Here is a 22,007-nt window from a genome sequence, read left to right as displayed (position 1 = left end):
TGCTCCGACCGCCTTACCTTTGGTGAGCCGGGGTTGGTGTTCGACCCCCTCCGCTTTGGGGGCGTCACCGCACGTAACCGAGAGCGGTGGCGGCGATAAGAGGCGAATCGGCGCAACCCACCTCCAAGATGTCATACTCGTGTGGAGAATAAATGTAAATCGCTTAGAATCCAGCATTTTATGTGAACCTTTTAATAATATGCCTCTGCATGTCCATGCCTCCAACTCTGCAGCTTTGGGCTGTTGTGTGAGAATGTGCAATCTAGGAATGGACTGAACAGGAAAACTGGGCTGATCACATTCACAGGTCTCGTGTGAGGGGAATAACCACATTAATTAATGCATGGGAACTCTCTTTTCACCACCCAGGAAAAACCCCGTGGCTAAAAGAAGCAGAGAGCAGTTCTCCGTGTCTCCACAGCTTGTCGCTCTCTGACAATGCCAGATTTTCCCAGCTTCAGGAAGCGCAGAGGTCACAGGCAGGGGGAGGCAGAGCTGGGAACTGTGTGCGACAGGAATTCATCCTTCTGCTCCACTCCACCCCGCAGCCCTTGGTTTGCCCAGGCTGCTCCAGGTAGCAGCTGCTCTGTCCCAAACATTTTGTTATGGTGGGAATTCCTTCCCCTCCACCCTCTGCAGTTATACAAACACAGAGTCCAAACTGTTCAAAATTTATTTGTATTCTTTGTAGGAATATCAGTAAAAGTCCTCAAATGTATCTGTATCTGTACATATTACAGAAACCTTCAAAAATTATTCACAGAACAAAAATAAATCTTTTTTAGAACAAACCCAGGCGATGAAATGCAGAAATGGGTCTCAGAGACCAAACAGTCCAGTGCAACAAGCATAAAAATACGGCTCGAAAAACAAGTTTATTCCTTTTTAAAGGTGTACTTTGTTGAAATAAAAAATAACTTTTTTAGAGCTATCATTGTAAAACAGTTCTGTGTAGTAACACTCTTATTAAGGCTCTTGAGACAGAAAATCTATTTTTGCAGGTAGGATTCCTGGCAGGCATGATCTGTAAGGACATGCTCACTCTCCCGGGACTTAACTTACTGTGGAGAAAGAAAAACCTAAAAACATCACCCTAAATTTAACCCTTTTTTCTTCTGTCACATTCGGCTGCATACCTGTGGCTGGCCATGCCCACCACTGATGGAAACACATCATGGTTCAGCTCGGACAGGAATTGTTCTCCAGGAACAACACAGACATTTTTGCAGAGCACAAGCAGAATTCATACACACAAGTAAGTATTGCTGACACATTCCATGGACATGGCTGTAAAATTCGTGGACTTCCAAGTTAAAACTCCTGGGTTTAAGCAAGCATCAAAACATGAAATCAAATCACGGGGGAAAAAACTCACAGCCAACCCAAAGCAATTACAGGAACATAAAATAAACCCCATTTATTTGATGATTTATTACATGGATAAAGAATTTATTAGTGGATACACCTCATATTCTCTAATTATAAACTACACACATCCCTTTCCATGCTCCTGTGGATTCCCTGCCTTAGTTATGCCACTGGAGAGGAATGTGGCACAATGTGTAGCTGGATGAATCTGTGCTTTTGTGCATAGCTGCCCATTTCTGATACACCAGGGAAGTAACAGCTGGTAATTCCTGGATGTGAAATCTAATTCCCTTAAAAGAAAGGTGTGAATTCCTAGAGTTGCAAAGGACAGGGATTTACAGGATGCTGCCCCTAGGCTGTGCTCCCCCTGTCCTCTCAGTGCCTGTACCATGTCACCCTGCTCACCTCCCACACTGCAGACACCACACACACCCTGCCAAGAGGCCACACACGAGAGGCTGCTCCATCTCCCTGAGCTGCTGTGCTGGCCATGAGCTTTTCCTGAGCACTCAAGAAGCCCCAGTGGCTTTGAGGTTTGGAGAGAACCCTCCTAGAATGGTACCAATGTGGCCAGCACAGACGAGACACCAGGATGGGGTGACTTTCCTGTTCAGTCTGAGGAACACACGAGTATTCCTACCACAGGCTATTCAATTTTTCCTGCACTACTTCCTCTGTTCCCCAGTGAGAGCAGCAGCTCCTTGCACAGCATTAGACACAGCCCAATGCCTTTGCTCAGAGTGTGAGCCCAAAGCCAGGCTCTGCCACGCTCCCCATCACACGTTGCACCATTGACTCCTCGCTGCTGCAGAACTCACGGGCTACGAGTCTAAAGCCCTAGATGTGATGGGAGTCAAATGGGATGGGAGAAGATGCTACGGCTGCAATGCCTGAAGGGAGAAAGGAGGAGGAGGAGGAACTAAAGGCACAGTTTGAGGAATAAAATATCAGAGGTCAGCAAGGCCCTAGAGCTGGAAGACGGTTTGGAAAGTATAAAAATATAATCACTGCTGAGCCAATGCAGAGCACAACCCCAGACGGGGAGTTTGGAGATGAAAGCTTAGTCAAAACTCCTGAAGAAAAACTGGTGTATACAGAACTCAAAAGAAATCCCTTGAAAGTATCCAGAAAAAGGAAAATTTCAGCAGAAATGGAAGATCTTTCAACAAAAGCACCTTTCACTGGAGCTACACTGGCTGAGCGAGTGGCTGAAATAGTGGAAATGAGCCAGCATTAAAATACAGACATCCTCCAGAAAAAGGGAATTTTGCATATGGGACTTCCTGTGCTGGGCATGGGCACCCTTTGATTAGCCCCTTCCCGAGAGGATTAACCAGGCTGTTCCCAATGGAGAGCAGAGAGGGAACTCAGGGTGCTGCTGCACAGGGCGTATGGTGGGGATTGGCTAGAAATTGTTAAAAAAGTATTTACAGGTCTGTAAATTCTCCAAACAGAAAATATAAAACCGCATTAGAACCAGGGTAAAAAAGAAAGAATCCTCCCACAAAATCTTGCAGATTCCCTCTGTCTGACAGGAAGCCTGACTGCGCAAATTCCAGGAATCCAGCTTGCTGCTCCCACTTTGTACCTTCTTCAGAAAGACTGGTTTTTGCCAGAGTCCTATCGAAAGTAGGTACAGGACACAGCAAGAGCCTCTTGCTAAAATGATTGCTATCAAGTTTGCATTCAGTTAAAGACCAGCTGGGGAAGAGGGGAATAAACCCAGCCGATGAGTTTTCCTATGGAATTCATTTCACTCCACTCATGTCCCTGTATCAGGCAGTTGCTGTCTCAGGTAACTCACTGCTCACCTCTCTCACCCACAACACACACACACACACACACTCCCCTCTTCCTCCTCCCAGGACTGCAGTGCTTCCAAACAGTGAAAAACAACAACAACATAATGTTAACATTAATAATAATAATATTTAAAAAATAGCAATAATTTTAAAAATCTACAGTATTCACTTCCTTTTGGTATATTACATTGGCATTTTCTGTACACAACCCAAGAGCTCCCTCCATTTACACAGAGAATCAGAAGGACTTATTCTGGGGAACCTGGTTCTCGTGGCCCTGAGTGGGGAATTAAAGCCCACACTTCAGATTTGTTTTTTCAACTTTATTAAATGTACAATACTATCTATTAACTAACAATGCTATCTATTAACCAACAATACTATCTATGAACTAACAATTAAAAATAAAACTTTAAAATACAATTCTAAAACAATATATGAACAATCTTAAAACAATAACGTCTTCTAATGATGGAACTTTCACAGGATGGTGTGCAAAAAATGGTGACGGCGCTGGGCCTTGGCTCTGCTCCATGTTGCTCTTCCGCAGCGGCGGTTGGCCATCACCTGCAGAATTAGAAACTCCTGTTCTTAAATTCACCATTCCCCGTGATGGAAAGCCTGGGAGGGTTGCCATTCCGGACGTGCATGGTGTAGCACTCCTTTACCTGAGTCAGGGCGCTCATCAGGCGCGTGTTGGCCGAGTCGAGGAACGCGATCCGCTTCTCCTGCAAAGACACCCCACAACGTCAGAGCTTCTGTGTGCACCCAGTGCCCTCGCTGGGGAGTGTCCCAGGCCCGGCTGGGGCCGTCTGGCGGGTGGCTCGGGGCAGAGGCAGCTGGGCCAGCAGTCCTGGCAAGATGGGCTGTCTGCCTCTTTCTGTTTTCGGGGTGCCACCAGCTCCTCTGCGGCCGCTCTGGCCCTCCGGGACTTTTTGCGCGATGGAAGGTGACAATCCAAGTTCCATCGGGGAACTGATCCAGGCCCACCCAGCCAGCCTCCAGCCAGGCAGGATTTTGCCATAGGGGAGCGGGAGGGTGTCAGTGCTAATGACAGTGGTAGCCAATTTCAAGATTATTTTTTAGAAGTACATTAGAAAAACAGAAACAGGCAGCAGAAAATAAAAGTGGTGGGGATTTCATCTGGCACAGAAAAGTGCAAGTGGTATCTACCGACCATTGTCTCTGTGTTTTGGATGGAGTGTGCTCAGGGTAAACTCATGGGATGCTTGACATAAATAAATAAAAATTTTAAAAAGTGGATAACGGCAGCCTGCGGTGATGGTGCAACAGCAACACAGAGAAGCAGCAGCCAAAAGCTAACACTAAGGGTTATGGGAGGTGAGGGGAGATGCCATCGACAGAACACAAAGAACAAACATGGAACACGCTGCTCCCAGACCCATTCCAGCTCGGGGGGCTCCATGAACCCACGTGCCTGGTTGATTGTCCTTGCACAGAACGTGCCAGCCTCCACTTGGAGCAGAGAGCTCAGGGGTGTGTGCTAAACTGACATAACCCATCACCAGACCCAGCCTGCTAACAGTGGGGTGTCTGCACTGGGATACAGCACTGAAGGGGCAAGCCAAGGAGTTGTAGACACACTCAGAGATGACAATTTTCACCTTCCTTAAAAAAAATAACAATAATGCAGCTGCAGAAAGCAGCGCTAGAGACAGCAGGAAGGTAACTGTGCTCTCCATGCCACCAGCTGATTGGTTTTTGTTCTTTGAGAAGGGAAAATGTGTAATTTGCTCAACTGAAACAAGCTGTATGTGGAACTTTTTCCAGTCCAGCCCATTGAGAAAGAAATGGAAAAATGATGCACAGAAGGCATAAACATTAAGGAACAGTTCAGACACACTGCTCAGGAGACTCACGGGCTGCCACAGCCCCTTGGGATTTGGATCCTAGCACATCAGTGCCTGCTACAGCACTAATCAGCAATGTTTGCTTCTCTCAGTGGGTTCCCCCACAGGGGTGAGTGTTTGGGTGCAAAATCAAAGCAGAATTTAAGTCCTGCTTCTGTTACAGCCCTGAAGACACTGAGCTCTGTGTAAAGCGAACAGAGGAGGAGGAGGCATGAGGCACCAGGCCTGCCTTAGCCCTCATCCCAATCCAGCTGACAGGAGCAGGGAGAACATGGAGCAGAGGAGTTATAGGCCTTTCCTCCCACGCTGAAATGAACCCTGCAGAACACAGTTGCCTCAGCAGGAATGTGCTCCTCAGCCAGGCAAAGCTCCTACTCCTCCAACTATATTTCACCCAGAATATATAATTTTAAACAAAAATTTTCCTTCTGAAAACTTTTCTGAAGAATTTCTAAAAAATATTTCCAAAGAGTTGAGAATGAAAGGTTGGGTGTTTTCTGGCACTGCTGAGCACTCACTGAGCCAGTCTGCAAAACAGCTGGAAATCCACACTTGGAAAATCAATCTTAAAAGCATGAGCTTGGTGAGTAGAGGCATCTCCTCACTGAAAGGAAAATTGGATCTCCCAGGCACGTCTTGAACAAGCTCAGGGCACAGGGAGCAGGAGAAGCTGGAATGGGTAGGAGGTCAGTGTGCTGGGCCAGGACTGGGTACTGCTCAGCTAGAGAACTGATTGGGTTTACTTGCCTGTTGCAATTATCTCATCCCCATTTATGACCTGTAATTTAACACAGCGGAGATGTCACTTGCAATAGCAACTGGGCCAGTTCCCTTTGCAGCTCTGCCACTCCGAGGAGAGAGTTTGGCCAGACCTATCCCTGCTCAGGGGCCCAGAGCCAGGCTCAGGAGCTCAGGAGAGCAGCTCATGTCTGTGTGCACTGGGGCAGTGCTGGGAGCTGCACTGCACCCCCTCAAACCATCCTGGCTGGTGTCCCTGAGCACAGGATCCCAGGTCACTGCTGCTCCTGGCAGCCTTGCACTCTACAGCTGGGTTCCAGCTCCACTCCACAAATCTCAGCATAAAAAAACCTTCCTTTTCCAGCCACTGAAGGAATCACACACTAGATAAAATCTTCCAAGCACGACTTCAAGGGATTGCTACAGAACCCAGCAGACACCTGAGCTCCCCTGGTGAGACTGTTCTGAATCTTTCATCAGTTTCCTGCTCTGCTCAGGTACTCGAGGAAGGATAGTGACAACTGCACTTCCCCCATGCACTGCCTGACAGTGAAGCGGTTGAGGTTTGCCAGCGACCTTGCTTGCCCAAAAAAAGTCAAAATAAATCATTAATGCTGCTGTTTTGCTCCTATTATTTCACCAGTTTCCACCACAGGTGATAAATGCTGCATCATTTGATGAAGTGTGATCAAGAACTACACCACTCCAGCCCTGAGGGTCTGAAGGTCTCACAAGTCAGCAGTGGTCCCCTCTGCCAGCTGGTGACACTGGGATCAGATTGGGCCATGCTCCACCTTGCTAGCCCATAACCAACACCAAGGCTGAGAGCCTCCTGGCACACACAGCTAACAGGCAAGTTTCTTACTCAGTCACAACTTCTCAAGTCCTCCCCTCCAAAGCACACTTTTCATGTTTGCTCAGTGCCCCTTCCACCTTCTGAAGGCAGATGAAAAATGCATCCACACCTTTCAGAATCCAGACAGCTGCCTGGATGAGCTGCCATTAACATGAGCTGTCTGTAACAGCGAGATGCCCTGACTGTACCTATCTCCAAAAACCACAGCTTTTTGATGCTTTATATTTTCCCTGCAGTTCCACATGAGTTCAAATATTTCTAATAGCCCAATACCATCTTTAACCATGCTCAGCTGAGACTCCCATCACCACTCTTTGTGTAGGGAATAATTTGGGTTATTCCTGAAAAATTATTAAGGAAAGTTTCCATTTGGAAGTACTGAAAAGCCCAGAAGCAGGAAAGAGACCCTCCAAATGCAAATAGCACAAATGTAACACAGCAAGCAGATACAAACCAGTCCCAGGTTCTGCTGTGGGATCAGCACAGACACAGAGGGAAAGCTGGAATGACCCCACAGGATACACCCACATGCACTGCCCGCTGTGTTCCCCTCCCCACAGCTGCCCAGGGTGCCCGAGGTGGGAGCTGCAGGTTTGTGGGAAATGGGCATTTCCTCAGGACTGCCAGGCACAGCCAGTGGGGTGAAATGCCACACGTGGCATTCCCAGGACAATGCTCTGTTGCAGCATTCTCTTTCCTGGACTCCACTGTGCAAAGCCATGCTGTTGCTGGCACAGCTGAGATGCATGCACATGGCAGCTAAACTGTGCTGGGGGGAGGAACAGCTTTCCCACAGGTCCCAGGCCCACACTTGGAATAACATCTACACGATGTGCTGCTACTCCTTTACTCCCTTGGCACCTTACAAAGTAGCAAAGGTTTTGGAGAAGTGATCAGTCCTGGGATTTGTTGCCAGGCTGCCCCAAAGCCAGGTCAGACAGTATTAATTAAAGCCCCCAGTTCTCCTCAGAGGCAATAAGTGACACGAGTGACACCATGGGCCAATACAGCTTGGGAGACAGTGAACAGTGCTGGGGCACGAGGGGGGAGAATAATGGGTTCCACACACAGGTTCTGGGAGATCCCAAGCTCCTTACCTACCTGTGCATCAATAATTTTCTGCTCTGCATCAATGACTGCTTGCATTTCAGCACGATGCTTTTTCAGCTCCTCTTCAACGGCCGTGAGTCTGATGAGCAAAGAGAGGGACAAATTAGGATAATTTAATACTATTCCCAGGTATTTCAGGTACTCTGACCTGTTGGTTTGACTTCTCTGCTTTTCCTGGCTCTGCAAAAGAAGCATTCTGCTGCTTTCAGGAAAGCTTATCTCTCCATCTGATACTCCCAGTTGCCCAACCTTGTTATTCTCAGAATGGACATTGCCAAAAATACAACTGCTCTGAAAAACTTATCTCAAGTACAGATTCCAAAGAAAAAAACCCCAACCTGTACTAAGTACAATAGAGACCTAAGTTTAAAATTCCTAAATATTTTCCTTCATTCTCCTGACAACCTCAGGCAAGTTTCCACAGCTGCATCCCCATTTCTTCAGCTCTAAGACAGGATGGAGAGAACACATGGCACAGGAGAGCTGCTTGTCCCACCCAATCCCGAGCTTTCCAAAGCCTCACCTGTTGATGATACTTTCCATCAGGTTGTCCTTCTCCTCCTGCTGACTGCACAGTCTGTCTGCACTATCTTTTTGTTCGGTGTTGTGCTCCAGCAGGAGCTTCTGCAGCTGCTGCTCCTGCACCAGGAGTCGCCGCTCGCACTCCTCCAGCCGGTGGCTGGACACCGACAGGCGCTCCCTCACCTTCACCATCTCCTGCTTGTACTTGGGGGTGGCAGGGAGGCAGGAGGGAAGCAGGAAAGGAAACAAGAAGAGATCAGACCATTTTAATGCTCTGCTGCTCTTCAGGGGATCATTGGGGGTTTTTTTAAATGAAAAGTTAATTGATTGAAGTAAAGGAATGAGATGCCAACTTGGGGGCAACCAGAGAGAAGTAGCACGTGGGCTCCCACTGGGCATCCAGCTGCTCCCACGCTGTGGGATGTCACTGTGCAGCACAATTCCAGCAGGCAGAGGGCTCTGACATGGCTCCTCGGCCCTGACTGGTAACATCTCACCTTACTGCAGACTCCAGCAGCTCTCAGGCAGATGCTGCTAACAGTGCTCAACTGCAGAAATGGCCTGGGCTGCCCAAACTTACAAACCACACCTGTGTGGGACCCAAAGAACTCACTCTTCAGGACCTAATCTATCAGGGCACAAAACCACTGGGGAGGTCAGAGCAAACCAGTCACTGCAAACCAGAGCCTGTCAGGTTACTTTGCTGAGCTTTTGCTCTTCTTGTCTCTGTGGGCAATCATTTCTGCAATAGTGCCATGAATCTCAATATATCCCTTTGTTTTGGGCTCATTCACCTTTCCTAACAATCCTACATTTCTGCTTCTTTATCCACTAAACGTTCTCTTCACTCCCTGCCTTCTTAAATACCAAACCTCTTACACAACAACTCCATCCCCAGAGCAACACATGGATTTAACTGCATTTGGAAAAATGGGATCTACTCCTGAAAAAACATACACTCTCAAAAACAGATCTTGAAGGCTTCTGTGCAGCTCAGAAACCCTGCAGCACCTAGGTGACAGGCCTTTGCCTCAGGGGCAGCCCAAGACAAAATCTGACTACAGCTACTGATGAAGGCTGAGCTGAAGCCCTGTACAGTCCCTGCATGTCCTAAGCTATGCTCAGATGGGTTATTAAGCCTGATTTACTTTTTCTTAATGGAGTTAATGCTCACTATAACCAATATAATCTGTGTGCAAATGCATGACGCTGTGACAGCAGGGCCTGAAAGCCCCTCTGAACTCTGTGGGATGCACAGGACTCACTGGTACCCCCAAGTCAGCTGCACACAGAATCAAATATACCTTTACAGCTAGGTCCTCATAATATCCATTGTTCACCACCCAGGCAGCTGTCTTCTCCTCCGGGGACAGTGTGGCTATGTCCACTGGCAGCGGCACCTGGGGCAGAGACACCTGTAAGCATTCTCCAGAGAAACTGCACACAAACCAGCTCTGAAATCCAGTTCACTTGGAGGAGAAGGATACCCGTGAACCTGTCAGCCGCAAAGGATCCCAAAATTGTCTCCCGCAGGGATACTCCATCCTCCCTTGACTTTGGACCCACAGCATCTATCAGAATCCTTCTAAAACCAATGGACTTCAGAAACTTTACCAATGGACTTTAGAAGGAAATCCAAAGAGGGAGCCAAGAAAAGAAACAAGAAACTCTCCACCTGGCTGGGGAAAACATGGCTTGCTACAAATTCCAAGCAATTTTCATGGACAAAGACAAGTTTATAAGCGCAGGAATTAGCATAATAATGCCTGAAAGAGCAACACTGTCTTATGTTTTTGAGAAATGCAAAAGATCAACTTCTCTTCAACTGCAGCTTCTTTTTGTGCCCAGGCAGCTTTTCAGCTCCCTGCCTGGCCCAGTGGTGAACCCAAATGCACTGTGTTGGGGGTTCTGAAGTCCCAGTGTCAGCCAGGAGCTCTCCATGGGAGAGGAACAGCTTCTTTAGGAGTCAGAGATCATGTCACCCTCCTGCTGTTTCTCCTCCTCAGGAGGACAGGGCTGGTGGGTGCTGGATCTGCTCCCACAGCTCAGCTGTCCTGAGCAGCCATGGACTCTCCAGCACTGGAAGAAGCCTCAGCAAAAATGTAAAGGCAAAGAAAAGGCACAGGAATTAGGCAAAAATTCCTGGATTTAGGCAAAGGCCTTTCCTCTAGAAGGAAGTCTTCACAGCAAAAAAGCTAAGAGCCTCTTAGGTGTAGTGTGGCAGCCTGGCAAAGCGCCTTAATTCAGATTGTTTTGATGGCATTTGCTGTCAGGCAGCCAGAGCAAGGGAGACCACAGACCATGTGCGGCTGTGAATCGCTGGAGAAATCAGGAGCAGCGATGGATGGGCAGTGTCACTGTCCACTGGAGCTCTGGAGGGCTCAGACAGCAGAAAGGTGACTATAAAGCACATCCCCAGCCCTGCAGCAGAACGCTGAGCAGCAGCAAACCTGGCCAAACGCAGGACAGAATATTTCCAGCAGCCAGATTCTGAAAGCTGCCAAAGACCAAGCGGATGGCAAGTCACACATGCTTATGGGTTACAAGTTATTCTCTAATAAAGGGCAAAAAAAATGCTAGGATCATGTATTAATTCCCCTCTTTGCCTCCCTTCCAGAGGAATACACTGACATTTCTATTCCCACCTACCTCCTAAATGGAAATGGAAGGAGAAAGTGACCTCTCCCAGCAAACAAAGGGCCCAGCTCTATATTCAGAAACAAATGGGACTTGTAGAGAACAGAGTCTAATAATTGTAACACCCACAAAACATGCCTGGAAAGAACATGCTCAACTTCTCTTTTCTCTTTCTCCTTTTAAAATAAGAACAGAATTCCACAACAAGATTTGCAATTAAAAGGACACGATGGAATTTGCCTCGAAAAAAATGTTGGCCACTCGATTTGGCACCGTTTGAGACGTTGCTCATGGGTGTGGTGAAGGAGAGATCAGTTTGATTTCTCTGAATAAAGCAGAAGCAAGTACTCTAATGAATCCAGTGGAAACAATTAGTATAGAAAGTACAGTGGGAAAACGAGTGGAGGCACATCCCCTTCACATTTATCCCTGTTACTGGCCTAAAAATGTCCTACCAGCACCACACAAGGCCTGGTTGAATTAATAAACATCCTTTACCTGTCCATGCCCCTCTGCCCCAATGTAAAACACACTCTGCAGGAGGACAAAAACACACACACTTCAAATAATACACAGTTACTTTTCCGGGTATTACTAACTTGGCATACTAAGCTTTGCTTTGTGACTCAGTATTTCTGGTCTTGTATTTCAATGAACTCGAGGTATCAAAGTAGTTTTGAAGCCCTGATTGCTTCTGGGTTCCCAGGCATCACCCAGATTTTCCTGTAACATTCATGAGTTTGCCCAGAAAGCTCCACTGTCAGGGAACACCAGGAAAACCCTGGGCAGAGCAGAGGTTGTTCTGTCAGCTTCACCTCATAACCCAAAGCCTTCCCCCTGCAAAACCTCTGACCAGCAGATCATGTTTGCTACTTTCACTGTAGTGCCAAGTACTGAAATACTCCCTTTGTCTTCAAAATTAAACGAATTTAGGAAAATATTTTCATACAGAGCAAATCACAACTGGATTACTGTTACTTTTTTGAAAAAAAAAAATTGGCTTGTTGACAGGAAAACCTTGATTTATAGTTGCCTATGAACAACTGATAAAGGACATTAGGAGTTGGTAGATATAAGCACTCCTTTCTAGAAAAAATTTGCATTATTCATAGTTTGGGATGATTAATGTTTGATGTTGGCCACCTGGGAGATGGAGAGCTGGCTGCCCACCAGGCACAAAGGCACGTCGTGCATCATGGAAGCAGTGTTGCTGTGAGCTGTGTGAGGGTCCTGCAGGTCCATGAGCGAGATGCTACGTCCATTGGGCAAGACACTTACCTTTTCATCCTCATCTGAGCAAGCCATGCTCTGGGTGGATGCCTGCGGAGTCAGCAGTAAGTTCTTTCCCCTAAAATCTCCATCTACATTCGCCTGGGTTGGAGACTTCAGCTTATTTATGTCACTGTGGAGTGGAAAGGAATTTGGTTAATTTTTGAGCAGCCAAGACCCCGAGAGATCTGTCCCAGGGAAGTCTTTCTACCTCACTTAACCTCCCCCCACTGAAAGCTTCAAGGAGCCAGACGTCCTTTTATGAGCTCTTTGTGTGCAAGTCAGAGCACCATCTTCCTTAATTACCACTTATCTTGGAGCTTTGTATTTGATTCAAGCAGTCCTTCATCTTTATTTTTTTCCATAGGCGAAGTCTAAACCATTCCAACTAAATCCTCCCCTCAAGCCCTGGCTGGGACGTACCCATCAGTGGAGTCCTCAGTTATCTTCTGAAGTCCTGAGGAAACACTGCCAGCGACATCTGGGCTAGAGCTGTGCTCCGGGAAAGACTTCATCTGCTGCTCCGCAGGTGGAGGGCTGGCCAAGGCTCTTGTCATATCCTCAAGAATATGAGGAAGAGGTCCCAGCTTTTCCACGGCTGCCTGTAGGAAGGAATTTTCACCCTAATTGGATACAAGCACCACGACATGCACCGGGTTTTTGTTTGATAAGGATGCACAGAGGTGGAGGGGTGGTGCAGCAGGAAGGAGGGTGGGTGGTTGTGTGCGGGTGTGCCAGGATCGGAACACAGTGTTATGGAGCAGCACAACGACGGCAACGAGATGGATGGAGGAGACAAAACAGGGTGTGGCAGACATTGAGGAGAGAAAAGGAAATAGAAAAGAAATTAGGATTGATCCCCAAAAGTAAAATTAATGCCCAATGAAACAAAACTACTGCCATTCCAATGCAAATCTATCCAATGCAAAGCACACTAAGTCCCGGCTGGGTGAGGTCAAAGTGAAAACTACAGCATCTGCTCATTGAAGGGCATTCAAAGGCTACAGATCCAGCTGGTGGGGGGAACTTTCCAGGCAAAGGGTGTTGTGTGCTAAAGGAAATGCATGCCAACAGATGAGGGGGATCGTGAGAGGATCGCAGGGGTTGAGGGTGGTGGGGAAAGGGAAGGTGTTCATCTCATAATCCTTTCATTTTTGGTATCCTACATTGATGTCAGCTCCATTTGCACCGTTACAATGAAGCCATTCTTCCCTACCCAAACATGAAAAATAACTGCATGAGAGCATCAGTGATCCTCATCCCAGTATCACCCCACCAGCATGGGATGAAGTGTGTGCCTCTAATTACAGGTTAGCTCAGTGCTGACCAGGCTGAGGGTAAGAGCAACTGGCCCTCAGAGCACTGTTAGCCTGTCCCTGGAAAGTAGGATGGCAGCCTCATTTACTCTTTCCATTCATTAGTGCACACAATTACAACAGCAGTTTGAGGCAACAGCCTCAGAGCTAAGTTGTTGCCAGTATTTTCCACCCAACTCTCCAAGCCTAAGCAAGCTAAAAAGTGCTTCCAACCAGAAGAATGAGGCTGAAGCAAACAGGCACACTTCCTGCATGCATCCCGAGGGACCAGAGCCTGATATGCTGGTTTACTGCCAGAATTTTCCAGGTTGTAAACAGATCTTTGCTCCAGAAGTTTAGACACATCTAACTAATCCTGCTGAAGACAGAGTCACCTGCCCCTGCCAGGACAGGTGATGTGGCCTCAGCTGTATCCAAACACACACGGCTCCACTGTTGGAGCTGTGATGGCAGGACTGTGCTCACACACTTGGTTTCTGCCCATTTCTGGAGCAAAGCTCAGAGCCACAGCCTGCAGCCTCTGCTGAAACAGCAAAGGGATCTTTGGATCCTGCTCCATGGTGCCACAGACACATCTGCAGCCACTGAAGCTTCTCCTTTGGCAACTGGAGAGCAGCTCAGCTAATGGAAGGGGGCTCTGACTGGAAATCTCATTTCTTGGTTACAGTAAATATTCTAAATTTAACTTCATGTGAATTTGGAGAGGGTGAACACACAGCTAATGCACATTCTATTGCATGTCCATTGTAATGTGCGTATCAACCATACATTGGCAGGCACACTACAAATGCTTAGAATATTTATCAAACTGAAGAGATGTTTTTCAATTAGAAAACCTGGTAATTGAAAAAGATTTCTCTCTGTTGAGTGATTGATGCCATTAGCCTCAAGGACTTTAAAAGTCACACGGTGGCTCAACAGCCCCCACCCAAAGCTCAGCATGGCAGTGGCTGCTGCTCTGTTTTCCAGTTCCCCAGCCCTGGAGCAGCATTCCACAAGGGTTCAGGGGGACTGGCAGCTGCTGGTTTGGAGCTTGTCCCCACCTCAAAGCAGAAGTCTCCTCCAAGGACGCTGTTGTGAAGTGGCTGGAGAGTGACTGATGCTTCTGCCCCGAAATCCAGAGTCTCGATGGTGGCGGGTTGGTGCAGTAGAGCTCATGGGCATGCGACTCCTTCAGCTTGGACGGCTCACCTGGTCTGTCAGGCAAGGAGGAAAGGAAATGTCTTTTTTTCTCACAATTACCAAAAGAGCTGGCAAGATCCCAGACAAAGCTGCAGCTTGTCGGCACTTATTCAGAACAACTTCTACAATTAGTCTGCAAACCTTGTGAAAATAACATTAGGGCAGTAACCCCAGACTCCCAAGGGAATATCCAGCTACATATGCCTAGGAAGTCCATTCCCACTGACCTAGAAATTGTAGCTGCCAAGTTGTCAGTGAAAGAACAGCAGAAAAAAATTCAGAACCAACTGCTGAAATTTTAAGAAAGCCCATAGGTAGATTTGGATAGAACACTGAAAATACTTCTTACTAGCTAGATTAGTAGACAAATGTTGTGTATTAGCAGCAGATTAGGAACAGATCCCTAAATCTGTAACCAATGCAGAATGAGGGTTACTCATTAAAGCAGATGACCCTTCACAATACACTTGATTTTCAACATACAAAGCCTTTACACTAAAGTCAAATGCACAAATTCCTTCCTACTTCACAATGCTCAAATCAGTCATTTTGCATTTTCTTTTTCAGCTGCTTCTTCCAGTTTGAATCTCCAAGTTTTTGGATACCTTGTTTCTCTTTTACCGTCTCACTAACACGTACTGCATCTCCGGGCTGTGCCGGTGCTGGCGCCCTGCTCACACCAGCACAGCTCCTCATCTCACCACAGCACTGCCCTGCAGGCAAGCACTGCATGCAGCAAGGCAAATGTCTTTCCAGCTGATCGATCCCAGGGTTTTGTATCATGAAATTGTGATAAACAAGCCTGTATTTGTTAATCAAATCTTTATGTAGCAGATGGTTTTGTGTTTGTTAATAAAATTGTCACTCTTGACTAACTGGGGAGGAGGGGAAGAGTGCTTGTGGTTGAGTCAGTTACTGTGCTGCAAGACGCCACCTGGGTGAGCAGCACTCGAGCAGGCGACGTGCACGACAAGGTCGCACGGACAGGGAAAGCTCCAATCCTCGACTTGGCAATCGCCGGGAGGCAGAGTAAGACCCCAGCGACAAGACCTCAGCAACAAGTCGCGCAGACGCAGAGTACGCTAGCAACAGCACACTCCGAGAGGCGAGGGGTATGTAACTGGGGGTTGAGACAGGGAAGGGCTGCTGTTGTTGGCAGGGCAGGAGACCCTCCCAGCAGCCCAGCGCTGTAATTGCTTACTGCCTGCTTGCTTAATAGATTCTAATTGGCTCTTAATTGGCTTGACTCCGTATTGGCTCTGTGAGTGCAATCTATAACAAAATTAGCAGTCTGCAGCTTATTTGAAACAGATGCAGAAAAAGGTATTGGCGCCCATCTGCTTAAACCTGAGCTTTTCAACAGCTGTGAAGAGCAGCAGTTTTCTGTCCTGTATCAGCAGTACATTGCAGTATTAGCAGTACACTAAGCTCTAATGTGCCAGAGGCAGCCCCACAACTCCCCCTCCTGCCAGCTGGACAATAAATCCTCTCCTGGCTCTCCTTCAGCGAGTGCATTGGTGTGCTGTGTGTCAGTTCTGCGACGCAGCACACCTTACCTGTCCTCGGTGGTGTTGGGAGAGGGCAGAGGGAAGCTTATGTTCCTGTCCAGCTTGGATCGACTCTTTGTCCTTTTGGTAGATCCTTTCAGGTGCTTACTGAAGAAGCCCTAAAATGAGAAGTTGCAGAAGTGAAACAGGGAAACTGATGGCAGTAATAAATCACTCAATGCACTGTCACAGAGTCCAAACACAGCAGTGATTCCCGCTGTGCTGCTTACAGGACGGGCTGGACTGGGATTCCTCTGAGCAGGAAGAAAGGCAGGGCTGGATTGCCAGTGACAGTTTCAGAAGGTGAGAGCTTCCAATTGCAATAATTAGCACTACTCACATTATGGGGGCACTTCAATGGATTCCAACTATTATACAAGAGACCCAACCCCACAATTATCATTTAATAAGGAGTAATCTTCAATATCAGTATTTGTTCCTGCTTCCCCTTTACATGCCATGTTTTCAGTTCTTGGTGAGCTTGAGAGTGAAGATGTTTCATATTGAGTTTCTATTGAGCCCACAATTGCAGCCAGGTTTCCCTTTTAAATTCAGATACAGCACGTTAAATCTTAAAATAATTTGTGATTTCAATAATCTCACTACTCAGAATAGAAAATTTCAAAGCATTTCACACACCAGTGGCTTCAGATATCTGTCATAGTATTGGTGAGAAGCAAAGCTCAATTCAAAAATCTACTTAGGATCTAAAAAGAAACTAAATCTTCAAAGAATCTGTCTTCAAACTATGATTGTTCCCCAAACAATCGCAGCCCAAAGCCATGTTAGTTGGAGGGAGCCTCTGGGATCATCTCCTGCTCCATGTGCTGCCAGCACTAGGTCAGCCTAATTCTGACTTGGTCGAGCCAAGTATTGAAAACCTCTGGAGACAAAGGGAACAAAGGAAGGGAAATCTGCTTTCTGCATCTGAAGGCAGTGCTACATTTAGGACTGCCCTTCAGTTTCTGCCAGCCAGCAGGCTCCTCCGGGGTGAAAGCTGCTACATTCTCCTGATAAACCGGAAAACACCAGACATCTAAATACTGAAAAAACAAAACAAAACAAAAAAAACCCAACCAAACAAAACCCACAAGAAACAAACCCCACAAATGTATACAATGTGCTGGGGAAAAAGGTGCTGTCAAAAGGGAAGAAGTTTTTTCAGCTGTGTGTGCCACTCACACTCTGCCCGTGATGCTGCACTTTTCTTGGTCCTGGTATTGAAAAAGTGCCTTTGAAAAAGCCCTGCAATCAATAGATGCTCCTGGGCTTCTCCTGCGGCCATTGCTGGAATTCAAGTAGAGGATGTATGGCACTTTCAAAGGCACTTTCATATATTCTGACCTCTCAGCATAAAAGGTAACAAACCCAGCCACAGGGATTCAGATCTGGTGGACCCTGGCTTCAGTCCAGTACCTCTCAGTCTGCTAAAACTGCAAACATGAAATAACATGGCTTTTTCCCCTTAAGGGCAAATAAGACAAAGCTGACCCAATTCAGCAGGAGTCCAAAAGTATTTGTATTGAATCATTCCAAATCCCACTCAGAGAAGGATCGTGAATGTTCATTTTTGTGTGCATACAAAATTTTAAATCGGCATTGCTTTAACATGGAACATGTTCTTGGTTTAATTGAACATAATCTATTCCCCAATGGAACAAATGTTCCTTCTGGGGTTGAAAAAGGCAATTCAGAGTTGACTACACACACACAAAAAAAATACAGTGAGAACATAAAGACAAAAATTATCCAAACAAAGGGTGTGCTTATTGGTCATCCTCAAAAGACTTGAAAACATTTGCAATATTTGCTCTGTGCTGGCAGTTCATGCAGGGCCAGTGCTTACAGATGGACAGCCTGGGAGTGGCATGAAAAATTCACACGTGCCAGAACTGAGCAGAGTTTTTTGACTTCCATTTGCCAAAGGAAAAAAATAGAAAAAATATATAAATCCAAGCAGTGAGTAGACGAGGTATGGCACAGAGTCAGGGCCATGGGAAGAATAACTGAGACAGCACTATGCTGCAGCTGCCTGTAGCCCTCCAAACTGCACTGTAGGTGACAATGTATGGAAAAACAAAAATGCAAATCTCTTACTATTAATCTCCTTTCTATTTAGAATAAATCCCTGTCAAATAGAGACCACCTCACAGACACAAATTTGAAGCCATTACAGGCACCTCTTGAGTCCTTCACTTAAAGCTCTTCTCAGATCAGTGATCTGAGACTGAGACTTCCACAAGGCGCCCAAGTCACCTTTCCTCCTCCTGAGAGCTGGGAAATTCTTATTATCACTCAAAGGCAGGAATATGACTCCTCCCCATCTTCTCAGTCACCTATTAGATGTGTGCCAACTACCAAGTCAACAGTGTCTTTGGTTTCAGCAGTTTTGGCTTGAGCAAAAGCTGCCATGTTTTAAAACAGGGTGATCTCAGCCCTCACTCAGGAGGAACAAGGTATACATGGGTTACTCAGAACAAAACCTCCAAAGCCAGCAGCCTCGTCCCCATGAGGAGGACAGGAGGGTGCATTATGCTCCTGGGTGTACAGGTGGGCAGGCAGACAAAGCAGCAGAATCCAGCTCCACGTGGCACAAATAGCTTCCAGCTAGCTCTCTGCTGGTTTGTGCCCAAGGAAAGCAGCCAGGTACTGCTTCCTGAGCCCATTTGCCAGAGTCCTAAAAGCCCAGCACACCACCAGGGGAAATGAGAAACATTCTGCAAGGTTCTTGTTTTGAAAGGGAGCAGGAGCTAGGACGTATTAGAGAAGAATTAGAGAAGAATTAGAGAACCATTAAAACATTACTTAAAAGACAGGATCATCATTAAAAGGAATGGTACAGAAATGAGGAAAAAAGGAGGCATATCAAATAACCAATACAGATAATCATTAAAAACGTCTGATACGCAGCTTGCAATTGTTTGACAAAGGCTAGACAATGCACATATACATCTAAAGTCTTTGCCTATTACTTAGAGATGAAGGCAAAGAAAACAGAGAATTTCTTATAAATGGAGACAAGGATAAGCCTTTGGAAGGCTCTCAGACTTAAGAAATCTTCCTGGAATTCTATGGACCATGGGCTTGGTATAAAAATCTCAGAACTTGACATAGCAGAATACTTTTGTATCAACTTCACATAAAACTAGACCAAGGCCCCTTTATACCACCCAGAAAACAGGTCTCTGAAGTGACAGAGGATCCTTCACAGAACATAGACTAGCTGAGGTGGGAAAGCACCTCTGGAGGTTGTCTATTCCCTTCCAATCTGTATTATTCTATGACTCTGAAAAGGGGCCAAGTAAGGATACCCAGTGTATTCATTGCTTCCTTGGTCCCTTTCTCCATTCCAATTTACCACGAGTTCAGAGGTTGCTTTAAACAAATCTATTCTATACACTCTGACCAGCCTTAATCCTTGAATAATTTAAATAACTCTCATTCCATCTTTTGTCTGTTTTAAATTTCATTTTTAAAAAGACACGGTGCAAGATTTATTTTAAAGTAGGCAGATTAATTGCCAAAAGTAAAGAAGGGAATGAAAATATTTGCAAATTAGATATTTTAAAACATGATCAGATATTGGTAAAAATTACTGAGCAGCTCATTTGAACTCGAAGCATTTGTCCTCAGTCTAATAATAGAAATGCCTTTGTGCTCCTGGGTACACTGACCAAAGAGTGACCCAAGCAAAATCCAGGCTGTACCTGAACAACTCTTGTGCAGACTCACAGCCAACCAAACTCAGGACAAAGTCCAAAGAGCTAAAGAGGAATTAACACACCTGCAGAAATTTCATCATCAAGCTTCTCAATAAACTAGAAAACCATTTCAATTTTCCATGTACTTCACTGGCAAGAGGGAAAAATAACATGCTATCACCAATCTAAGGGAACTTGTTTCCTTGTGAAGATTGAATATGGAATGCAATCCCTGGAGGCAACTTCAGAAGTATTTCTATAGGTCGCTGCCCACATTAACACTGATGTTTCTCTGTCTGCAACTTTAGGTCAAGGCAATGAAAAGGAGCAAATTAGGCATCTACCAGAAACCTTACTGATAATATATGACACTCGATAGCAAAACCTCTTGGTCAACTGGAAATATTAACCAAATATTCCTTTCCCCCCAGGCTCCCCCAGCGTGGTTGTACACTGTGATATTTTAATCTCCTCCTCCCATCCAACGAGACAAATGCCCCTTTGCAGGGAAAGCACACTTACTGGCACTCTGAAAGGAGAAGTGTTCGCAACTTCCACGGAGTTGGTTTTCTCAGCAGTGCCAGTTCCGGAGATGCTCCGTCTGCGAGGAGATCTCTCGGCTGGGACCTCTGAGGAAGAGAAGAAGAAGGTGGTGAATGGGTGCCTGGGGGTGGGCAATAGTCAGGTTTTGTGCTCTGTAGGACAGAAGCCTCAGGAAAGTTTCATGTGCATTACTAAACTGCTGAATTAACCCCCCTAGTTACCTGCATCTTATTAACTTACTAAACTGCAATGGCATTTTCATTGGCAGGTTCAAGATTGTGAGTCTGACTTGACTGTAGGAGATTCAAATAAAAAATGCTGGTAAAGATCAATACTCAGACATACTTAGTATTCTGTTACTGTTTGAGTGACAGTATTCAGAGAACTTAAATCTACTTTTTTTAATTTAATTTTTTTATGTAAGCAGTGCAGTAATTAACAGATAACTACAGTCAAGACCCAGGGAAGCTCAGTTTTAGTCCCAGCTGAATGTAATTCAGGAAAGGTCAAAGTTTGGTCATGTAAGATCACACTACTTGTTCAAAGCATGCAACCAGCAGAAGACTTACAAATGCCTGGGTAATATGACATATATATCTCTGCAGATTAAAAAAAATAGATCAACTTCTCCTCATTCTGGCAGTATGACCTTACTAAGACACGACTTTGGCACCTTAAATCCATGCAGACTGATCTGATGAGCACAAATATTCATAGAAGCTGCACCGATGTCTTGGACTAGCACAAATACTAGAATAATAGCATAATAAAGTACAGACAGCAGTAAAAATCGCTCCACAAACACACATACATGCATTTTTCTATAGAGCTAGATATGCATATGTATGCATACAGATACCTTTATCACAAGGGCAGCCCATCTCCAGCTCAATTGCCAGACTTTAAGGAATCCAGCTCCACAAAACACCCCCCAACACGGGGAGGGAAAAATTCACTTCCTAGCAGAAAGTCCATTGCTGTCTTCTGAATCTTAAAGAAAAGGAGCAAGCCGTGACTCCAGCCAGTGACATTTTGACTCCTGCCATTTTACTTTCAAGAGGCAGATGCAGCTTAAACTTGCATTCCTGGGGATCCATGACTTCCACTTGAGGGAACGCCGGGTGTCTCCGTCCTCCCTCCCTTCCCGGGCTGGGGGAGCGAGCGAGCGAAGCAGCAGCACACAGGACTGCAGCTCTTCAACCAATCGCTCCGGCTGCACATCCTCATTAGTTACTTTCAGGCTATTAACAGACGCCCAACTGCCGGCTTCCCTCTGCTACTGAAAATTTCCTGTATATCCTGATTCACAGCAGCAAAAACCAAGGTTTATGGACAGAGACAGCCAGCTGGTGCCACAAGAGCAGCGTTTTCCTCCAAACAGCCCAAGGAAAAAAATGGAGAGAAGCCTTCTTCGGGGATAACATTAATTGTGATGTCTTTGCATACTGGATTTTGATTTCAGCAGAGTTATAATATGTCTCTCCCATGGATGCTTGGAGACCGACAAAATGGAGCATCCCGGAGGAGAGACGAAGGAATCTGGAC

General features: G+C 46.1%; 1 protein-coding gene across 4 annotated transcripts in view; it reads right to left on the bottom strand.

Moving 5' to 3' along the window:
- Positions 1-21,928, bottom strand: part of LOC146428081 (ras GTPase-activating protein nGAP-like) — a 74,906-nt gene extending 52,978 nt beyond the window's left edge. The window contains exons 1-11 of one of the 4 annotated variants that reach the window (XM_085080833.1): positions 21,322-21,921; positions 20,442-20,548; positions 16,228-16,337; positions 14,533-14,685; positions 12,597-12,775; positions 12,183-12,306; positions 9,572-9,667; positions 8,269-8,471; positions 7,737-7,824; positions 3,839-3,898; positions 3,479-3,737 (exon numbers count right to left, since the gene is read on the bottom strand). In XM_085080833.1, coding sequence (XP_084936959.1) covers positions 3,651-3,737; positions 3,839-3,898; positions 7,737-7,824; positions 8,269-8,471; positions 9,572-9,667; positions 12,183-12,306; positions 12,597-12,730 — 792 coding nt within the window. In that variant the 5' untranslated portion in view covers positions 12,731-12,775; positions 14,533-14,685; positions 16,228-16,337; positions 20,442-20,548; positions 21,322-21,921 and the 3' untranslated portion in view covers positions 3,479-3,650. Of the gene's footprint in view, positions 1-3,478; positions 3,899-4,834; positions 5,820-7,736; positions 7,825-8,268; positions 8,472-9,571; positions 9,668-12,182; positions 12,307-12,596; positions 12,776-14,532; positions 14,686-16,227; positions 16,338-20,441; positions 20,549-21,321 lie in introns of those variants that run through there. The other 3 variants (XM_085080832.1, XM_085080835.1, XM_085080834.1) reach the window with 3 other exon arrangements.
- Between the last annotated feature and the right edge of the window lie 79 nt (positions 21,929-22,007).

The sequence above is a fragment of the Lichenostomus cassidix genome, chromosome 22 (genome assembly GCF_008360975.1).
Source record: "Lichenostomus cassidix isolate B80296 chromosome 22, HeHo_3.0, whole genome shotgun sequence".
Lineage (NCBI taxonomy): Eukaryota > Metazoa > Chordata > Aves > Passeriformes > Meliphagidae > Lichenostomus > Lichenostomus cassidix.
The sequence above is the reverse complement of the archived record's forward strand: the minus strand, read 5'-3'. Positions and strand labels throughout refer to the sequence as shown.